General features: G+C 40.3%; 1 protein-coding gene across 1 annotated transcript; it reads right to left on the bottom strand.

Moving 5' to 3' along the window:
- Window positions 1-268: 268 nt before the first annotated feature.
- On the bottom strand, window positions 269-2,902 carry LOC133030406 (uncharacterized). Its single transcript, XM_061103143.1, has one exon. It carries the CDS (start codon window positions 2,900-2,902, stop codon window positions 269-271), a length of 2,634 nt encoding a protein of 877 aa, XP_060959126.1.
- Window positions 2,903-9,310: the final 6,408 nt, after the last annotated feature.

Genomic DNA, 9,310 nt, shown 5'->3' with positions numbered 1-9,310 from the left:
AAGGATTGCAGCAGCGTCTGTCGGATTAAACCATTCTCTTACCATTTGTGAATTCCAGCGATTATTTCTTAGAATAAACTGTTCAACCCAAGCTACTCCATGAGACACATCCTTTAAAGGTGTGGGGGTACGGTTGGGGGTAGGAACCCAAGGATCGAACCAAATGGAAGTCTTCTCCCCATTTCCAATTTTCCTGCAGATGCCTTTTTCTAGCACCATCCGAGCATCTAGAATGGCTTTCCACATGGCCGAGTCATCTCTCTTTCGGTCAAGCAAAGAGAAAGTTTTGGTCTTTTATGTATTTTGCATTTATCACCGCACTCCAAACGCTTGATCGATCAGTGAGCGCTTTCCAAGCCCACTTTGTCATAAAGGCTCTGTTTATCACTCCGCCGCTTCTGAATCCCAGACCACCTCTCATCTTGGACTGGCATAGAGCATTCCAAGCCATGAGATGCATCTTCCTCTTTTCATCAGTATCTCCCCACCAGAAGTCCCTTAGGCATTTATCCACAGTGTTTACCACATTAATTGGTATCGGATCCGAGGCAGCGACATAAGTAGCTAGGGATGATCCGACTGAGTGGATTAAGCAGGCTCGGCCAGCTTTCGATAGGAGTCTAGTTTTCCAACTTTTCACTCGTTGTAGAACACGATCAACCAAGAACCGCATATCCTTTGATCGATTCAGTGATCTAAAGAGGGGAAGCCCCAGGTAAGAGGCATCCTTCTTCATTCTCTTCATATTTAGCAGGTCCGCGATATCTGTTGCACATCTCACAAGGACCCCCTTAGAGAAGAACACTGTTGATTTTTGGTAGTTGACTGCTTGTCCAGACCAAGAGCAATAGTCTTCAAGGCATTTAACGAATTCTTTAGCTTCCTTCAAAGAAGCTCGCCCAAATAAAATTAAATCATCTGCAAACATCAAGTGGGTGACAGCCGGCCCTTCTCTAGATAATTTGAAGCCTTCCAGACGACCCTCTGCCTTTCTACCCGCAATCAGTCTTGAGAGAACATCAGCTGCAATGATAAAGAGAGCAGGGGAGAGAGGGTCGCCCTGACGAAGACCACAGGAAGGGGACAGAGTTCCATGGACCGAGCCATTAATAAGCAGCCCCATTTGTTTGGCCATAATGCATTTCTCCACCCAATTAACAAAAGTTCGATGAAAACCTAACCCCTTCAAAGTAGCCAGGATAAAGCTCCAGTCCATCTTATCATAGGCCTTCTCCATATCAAGTTTGATCATCATAAATCCTTTCTTTCCTTTTTTCTTACTCATAGAGTGAACGATTTCCCTAGCTACTGCAGTGTTTTCCGCAATTAGTCTTCCATGAACGAAAGCGGTTTGCTCCGGAGATATGATGGAGGGCAGAACATGCTTCAACCGGAGAGCCAAAACTTTGGAGATGCATTTATACGCTACATTGCATAGCGCAATCGGTCTGTAGTCATTGACCCCAGTGGGACAATCTTTTTTTGGAACTAACACAATGTTAGTGTTGTTTATAAACTGGGGAAGATCCATTGTCAAAAAGAAATGTGTCACCATGTCAATGAAATCCCGTTTCACCACGTTCCAATGTTGAAGGTAAAATCCCGTCGGCATCCCATCTGGGCCTGGAGCCTTATCATGCCCCATCGATCTAAGACAGTCTTCTATTTCTTTAGCTGAAGGAATGCATATAAGATTCCTATTATCACTCTCAGTAATCAGATTATTACACACTATGTTCTCCTCTGGTGAACTTGTAAAAGGATTCTTGGAGAAGGTGCCATTAAACTTGTCGATAAACATCTTTGCAATGACCTTGATGTCGTTGACCCATTCGCCATTTTCCTTCTTCAGAGTCTGTATGAAATTCTTTCTACGCCTAATCACCGTTGAGGCGATGAAGAATTTTGTGCAACGATCTCCCTCTTTTAACCAAGCAACACGAGACTTTTGTCTCCAGAAGATCTCTTCCCTACTAAGCGCCTCATTCAACTTGGCTCTAGCTTCATCAAACTCCGCAATCTGCATATTATTGGAACTTTCGATCCTATCCAGAGTCTTTTTGGCATTAGCCACTTGTTGTTGGATTTTCCCAAAGTGCGTTTTATTCCATGTCTTCAGATGTTCCTTTGTTTTCCTTAGTTTCCTGTATAAGTTCACCATTGGGTCATGGTGAAGATTGTCTCGCCAAGCATTTCGCACTATCCAGAAGCATCTCGGATCCCTCCCCCACATTAACTCATATTTGAATTGAGGCTTCAAACACCTTGTTCCCCCCTCAATATTTAGAAGGATTGGTTTGTGATCCGAAGTACCAACTGTGAGGAGCTCAACAACCGCATTTGGAAATAAAATTCTCCAATCTATGGAGGCTAAGGCCCTGTCTAGCCTTGCTCTTCTAACCAAAGCTCCCCCAGTAGATTGAGAGGCCTTTTGGAACCAGGTGAATTTTCCGCCAAGGCAACCAAGATCTACCAAGCCGGTTCTCGCCACCATTCTCCTCAAGTCAAAGGAGTATCTAGTTGAATTCCTCTGATTGGCATAGTTTAGGCATTCATGATCTGCAAGTGTTCCATTCAAGTCACCAATAAGGACCGTGGGTGACGATTCGTTTACTATCGAGTCTCCAATACGATTCCAGAAATCTTCTCTTCCTGACATTGTAGGCGGCCCATATATTCCAATGAAGTTCCATTTGGTACCAGGAGGGTCAGATTCAATCGAACCAAGCAGAGCATTTTTATCCGCTTCCTTAACCTTGCAAACAACCCCTTGTTTCCAACATACCCCAAACCCGCCCGAGAGACCAATTGGAGGTATGTACACAAACTCAATAAAATGAAGTTTATGAATCAGTTTTTCAAATTTATCAAGAACCAACCTTGTTTCAGATGGAATCACCATATCGGGATTTGACCGGCGAACGATTGCCGTCAGAACCAACCTTGTATGACATGTTTCCTAGAGTGATACCCTCATAAATCTTGGTATTAGATGACATGTTGCCTAGAGTGATACCCTCAAACTATATTATAGTCCAGATTTTTTGAGTTGGACACCTGTACTCTAACCAGGAGAGATTAAGCGATAATTAGCAAGTCAACTCCCTTGACCAATGTTCCGGCATGATAGGGGCCTAGCTCATGGAAAGGGCGACCATGAAGAGAACTCCCCCGCAAAGGAGCGCTGCGGGAGGTATCCGTGATCAGAAGCCTCTCTTAGTCCAAAACCGAAGCCACCTACTCCCACGGGACTGAAGTCAAATGCGCCTGAAAAGAGAGTGGTTTTTTCGCTGAAAGTCAGAAGGTATCTTGGAATGCATTTTGCTGAGCTATACTCCCGTTTTGTGAAGGTTTTTCTCGTACATGTCATACTACGGACTTAGTGGCCATGCTTTTTCAAGTACGGCGTCAAAGTTTGTCCCCCATGATACGCCATAGTACAAGGAATGCACATGCAATCATAACTGCTTGATCCAACAAATATTTACAACGGAAATTCAAAAAGGAAAACCCTGGGACGACACGTATATGATATACAGTCAGTACGATCTGACACTCTTAATGTCATATGGTAAAATGGCCACCTACCAAATCAACGGTTGGATCTCGACCAGAGATGATCAAGTCAAGCTGGCACAGGAGGGAAACTGGCTTATAAATACTCTTCATCCATAGGATAAGGGGACTTTTTGGAAAAAAGTAAAATAGTAATACTATACTACTCACAAGAAAAAAAAAACTCCACAAAAAATTCCTAGGAAGTTTCTTCTTTTTCAAGAAGAACAAGAGTAAAAAGGAGTTCCAGTCCATTGTATATGTATTTGTACTTGTTGACCTCGCTTTTAGCCAATGACAATGAGTCTAATTTTGTAAGCGACAAGTAGTTTAATATGAGTAAAATATAGTAAAGCAAATAAAGAGACAAGAATTTTATAAAGGTTCAGCCCCGAGCAGTTCGGTAATAGCCTAATCCTCGTTATTTGTATTGACTTAAGAACAAGGAAAATGACTCCTTTTCTTAAAGTTCTTACAATAGTATCTCTGAATATGAATTTTAGATAAAATCTCTCGACCCTTTGCCCAGTGAATTTGAATCACTATTTATAGGGCTATAAGCTTGGAGATTAAGTATTTCCCTTCTAGTTACAATTGATATAAGTAGAAAGATTGCATAGTAAATACAGAATACACTAATCGTCTGATTTGGATAGCTTGCCATATCTCTGTAATCTAATCCAAAAGTTATAGGGATTTCTTTGATGACTCACGATGCGAAAGCTGAATTTGGTAAGTGTTGGCGTGCTGCACGGATTGCTCACTGCTCGGTCTAGAGGACTTCGCCCAAGCAAATGTATGAGGTGCCCTGTTCGGCCTGTGTCTTGCGAGCAGGTACCCAGAGTCGATTCCACGTGTCACCATCGTGTGATGCCACGTCAGAGTGCAAAAATTGGGATAACATTTTTCCCCCAAGTCTGTACGAGACTTCTGAAGTTGCGTGTAGACTTCATCCGAGCTGTCTTTGCGTTTGGATGGGTGACACATGTCAGGTGCGTCTGTTTGCCACTCGATGTGAGGCTGACTAGGCGTCTCTTTGGTTTTTGACTAATAAATGCTCTGACGCAATCAATGCTTCGAAATTCGATTTTCTCTCACCACGTTTGACGGTTGCACTTGATTGCTTTTGATTTCTAATATTCACTTTTGGGGGAACCGAGGCGTCTGAGGTTTTTAAAATGATTACCCCTTTTTGTTGTTTCCCCTATAAATATGACTGAGCATTGTTCACAAACTCATTTTCACCAACTTTCTTTGTTAAGCAAGTTCAGAGCAAAAATAGAGGTTTTTAGCTTCAAGTTTGTTGAAAATTTTTCATAAGAACTGTTCGTTCAGCTTTGCGTAAACTGAATCTAGATGTCGATCATTGAGTAAGTTCTAGATTTCTTTTACTTTTACTTTGCACATTTACTTTCAGAATGCGACCTTAACTTTGCTGTAGAAAATATGTAGAAAACCCTAGGTTCAGGAACTCTGCGATTTTCCTTTGTAATGATTCATGCGACTTCACCATTCATGATGCTTGCTTTTTGACTGCACAATGGCTGTCTTTCATCTTGTTTATTCAAAGCTTCGTGATTTTTTTTCCCTAACTATCGAAAATTTTAAACTTATGAGTTTTGACTTTTCCTTGAATATTTCTATTCTTTAATCTGTTGAGTACTCTTGGTCGACATATTTGCTTGTTTAATGTTCGATATCCCGACCAAACACTCATCTCGCGTGTTATCTTTTGTAGATTAACCTAGGTGATTTTTGGGGAAGCGAACACCGAATCGACCAGGATTTGCTTCAACTCTTGTATGAGGATCACCATCCTCTTTGTTCAAGTCTGCCCTCTTCAAGCGATGAACATTTTAATTCAATCTTCCCGTCCAGCCACAGGATGATCGGTCGCACTAAACGGACAATGCATTAAGTCAACGCGTCTGACCCTCATGTGGCCCAGCACGCCACCTTGCCCAGCGCCGAACAGGATCCACCCGTGCAGGAGGAGGGGGATCATGAAGGGGACGCTGAAGTCCAGGAGATAGAGGAACATGGTGATGTCTGTCCTGGTAGTCCTTCCGAGGCGGAGGAAGAGGAGGAGGCTACACCGCCAAACTTTGGGGAATACAACGAGGCTGAGGAGCCTGTAGACGTGGATGGTGATGTCTTGGTCGAAGGAGTGGACTACGTCACTGAGGAGCTTACTGCTGCAGTTCCTCAAAGGAGACAAAGTGTCTTGGGTGCCAGGTGGGTGAGTCCTCCGTCCAAGGTCACTGAGGCACGTTTACGGGATCTCGACCAAGGCGACTATCTGGGCGAGCTGCAATGTAATGTTCCGCCTCGAACAACCGAGTCTCCAACCCAAAGAAGGGGATGTGTGCCTGGTCAGGTGCTCATTACAAACAAGGGGCACTGCTGCCTTTGCACCCATACTTTAGGAAGGTGGCAGACTTTTTCTGCCTCTGTCCGACCCAATTCACTCCCAAGGGCATCAAGTATCTGTCTGCCCTGTTCGTTCTCTATGCCACCCAGAAGTGGGATATACCCTCTCCTCATGAGGTTAGCTGGTTTTTTGATTTGAAGTCTACTCCCAAGTAAGGTAGGTCGGGATACTTCTATTTTTCTCAGCCAGACTTCCAGTGGTTGACGGGCACCAGGGACAAGGCTGTTAGCAAAATTGGGAATTTTGTTGACGAGTATTACATGGTGGATGGCATGGGCACCACCTACACTCGCTTCAAGCAGATCCCTATATATCACCATCCACCCTTCACACTTACTCTCAGGGATAGAGCTCAAAGACTTGCTCAGCTGTCGGGTGCTGCCCAGAATATCACTTTGTTGACCTCAGAGGACAACTTTGCGGAGTACGGGCTCTACCAAAAGGATTTCATTCCTCACCTTGTGATGGAGAAAAAGAGGAAATCCAGTGCTGGCCAGGCTGAGGGAGCTCATCAAGAGAATGAACTCATTCAACTCAAGCATGAAGCTAAGTTGAAGGGAGGTGCGGGAGCCAAGCAGTTGTTGGAATTAATTTTACCAGGATCTTAGATCTACTCCCAAGTATGTTGAGTTAACAACCTAAATATGAACTTCTAAAACGATAAACAAAACACATAAAAGTTAAGAATAACTTACGTTGATGGCAATAAATTAAGTGTCTCATTCCACTCGTATCTCTAACCCTTGATTCCCGTCCGTAAGCAGAGTATAATCAAGATCCGAGCTCGAATGTCCTTCACGGATGTGATCCTTCGCGCCTTCCAAACTATGATTGAGGTACTGAGTCATGTGTGTGGGCACTTCTCTCTCACAAGAGAATTTCGAAATTTCTCTCTCATTTTCTCTTGAATTCGTGTGATGTTATGCATGCAAGAGAAGAGAGAAATGGCTGCTATATATAGGGAAAAGGGAGAAATCAACTTTCCAAATAAGCAGTTTCCTCTTTTACTGTGTAATTGATTAACTGCCTTATTTAGTGTGATCCACCACTTTCCTATTTTTGCTAGGTTTCGATTAGCAATTACATGGCAATTAAAATTGAAAATAATAATTGGGAAACATGCAAAGGGTGGCCAGCCATGGTGTGATATGGGCCTCACTTGGATTTTGCAGTTTCCTCAATTTTATTTCTATTTCTCCAAAAATGCCATTTTTCCAATTCTAATCATTTAAATGCCAAAACTAATTATTTAATAACTAAAATAGATTATTAAATAATATTATCATTTCAAATAATTATTAATTAGACATGCAAAGTCTCTCAATTAATAATTAAACCTAAAAACCGTTTTATTTACAATTTTATCCTTAAAAAGTGAGATTCACAAATTAGGCATAGTCTAACTTTTCGAATTATAATTGATTAATCATAAATCAATTATAGAGTCTTACAAACAGTATCGTCTCAACTAGAATGGGGACTATGGATCTATATTGCTGAGCTTCCAATAATTTGAACCGATTCACCAAGTAAATCCCTAACTAATTAATTCCTTGTTGAATCCACTCTTAGAACTTGGAATTGCACTCTCAGACTTATATAGAGCATATTATGTGTTTCACGATATCAATATGCTATCTCATTTAACCATTGTTATAATCTTAATGTGATTAAGAGATCCTCTATATAGATGATTTACATCGAGATGGGACCAATTTACCGTTTACACCCCTTAATGTATTTTGCCCCTTAAAACACTTAGTTACCTGTAAATGATGTTTTAGTGATCTAATATATAGTCACCGAAACAAGAGCTCATCCATTTACTTCTATTTAACTAAGCTTGAAGTGGAATCATCACTTTACTTCTATACACCAAATAGAAGCTATAGATTCCATATTTATGTTCAGCACTCCCACTCAGTTATGCTATCATGTTCCCAAAATATACGTATCACCCTGACCCAAAAGTAGGCTTAACTAATAAATCAAAGAACATGAATAGCACTCCTGAGATTGAGCCTAAGCATATCAGGATTTAGATTCTCTTAATCTAAGATCAACTTCTGATATTGACTATGAAAGATACAACGGTAAGTTTACAATATCTTTGACCAAGTTCAATATCGGTCCAGTCCAATGTATACTCCATACATTCGAAACTAGTATACTTTACTAATGTCCTGGAAAGAACATAACACTTACTCCAAGTGTAAGTATACTTTATCGTCGATTATCACATCGTTGTAAATCCAAAACACTGATGAACAGGGACTAAGTCTTTTGAATCATATAATCACAATCACATTCCACTGTATTGACAATACTGTAATTGTGAATAAGTATATGTTTTGGATTTAACTGATTTTGTGCATATATTAAATATATATATATTAAACCATAAACATGTAACATACATGTAATCATAAATCACTTCAAAATTCTAAATTGATAACTAACCAGATTGTAATGGGTTTTATTTAGGGCACGAAACCCAACAAACTCCCACTTGCACTAACATAAAACAAGTTGTGCATTACAATCAATCTTTTGTCTTGATCCTCTGATCAAGTTTAGTATATTTGAATCCACCCATATTTCTGGAACCAGGTTTATAAAACTTATGAAACTTACTTAACTATATGCTTTACTCATCAAGGGATACTGAAATCCTTGCTGCCCATTAAGTACATCTGAACAAATAGAAGACATATCTCTCAAATTTTAAAATTTAGAATTGAGATAATGCAAGCAGTAGAATTTTCTTCAGTAAAATACTTTTCTGGTAATTTCGAATTTACAAAGTTATATCTTCTCTGATGAAGCTTGAATTATTATAGATGGATTTCTACAATGATTCCTCCACCCCCAGAGTAACAACCATCTCAAAATTCTTTATGAGTCAGTGTGGATATTAGGATCACTAATGCATAGTTCCTTAATATCTATCATATAGGTCACTTTCATAAATCTTTCTTGATTGTCCCCTAATGTTCCCCATTTGATTACATCTCAGATGGCTCCCACTCAATAGTAGATGTCTGGTTAGAAACTTTTAACCTTTTACTATTATTTTTAGGGATATCTCGTTGTGTATTATTATCTTAGTCTGAAACTGTAAGTTTTTCTAAGTCTAGGTCAACAACATAGCAGTCTAGTATTTGAAGTGTAAAATACTTGCTAGAGATTAAGCAATCAAATCAAGATACCATAAAATGTTATGAGGATTAGAAATCTTGACTCAAGTCATTCGAATAGACTGCAAGAATTCTTCTATCTTATTCTCATAATTCTGATAAGTTATTTCTATCCATGTGAATGGTT

This window comes from Cannabis sativa, chromosome 8 (assembly GCF_029168945.1).
Source record: "Cannabis sativa cultivar Pink pepper isolate KNU-18-1 chromosome 8, ASM2916894v1, whole genome shotgun sequence".
Classification (NCBI taxonomy): domain Eukaryota; kingdom Viridiplantae; phylum Streptophyta; class Magnoliopsida; order Rosales; family Cannabaceae; genus Cannabis; species Cannabis sativa.
Note: the sequence above shows the minus strand (reverse complement) of the source record. Positions and strands in the feature narration are given on the sequence as shown.

Excerpts from the sequence above, each read along its gene's own strand:
- LOC133030406 (XM_061103143.1), bottom strand. The coding sequence starts at position 2,902 with ATGGTGATTCCATCTGAAACAAGGTTGGTTCTTGATAAATTTGAAAAA.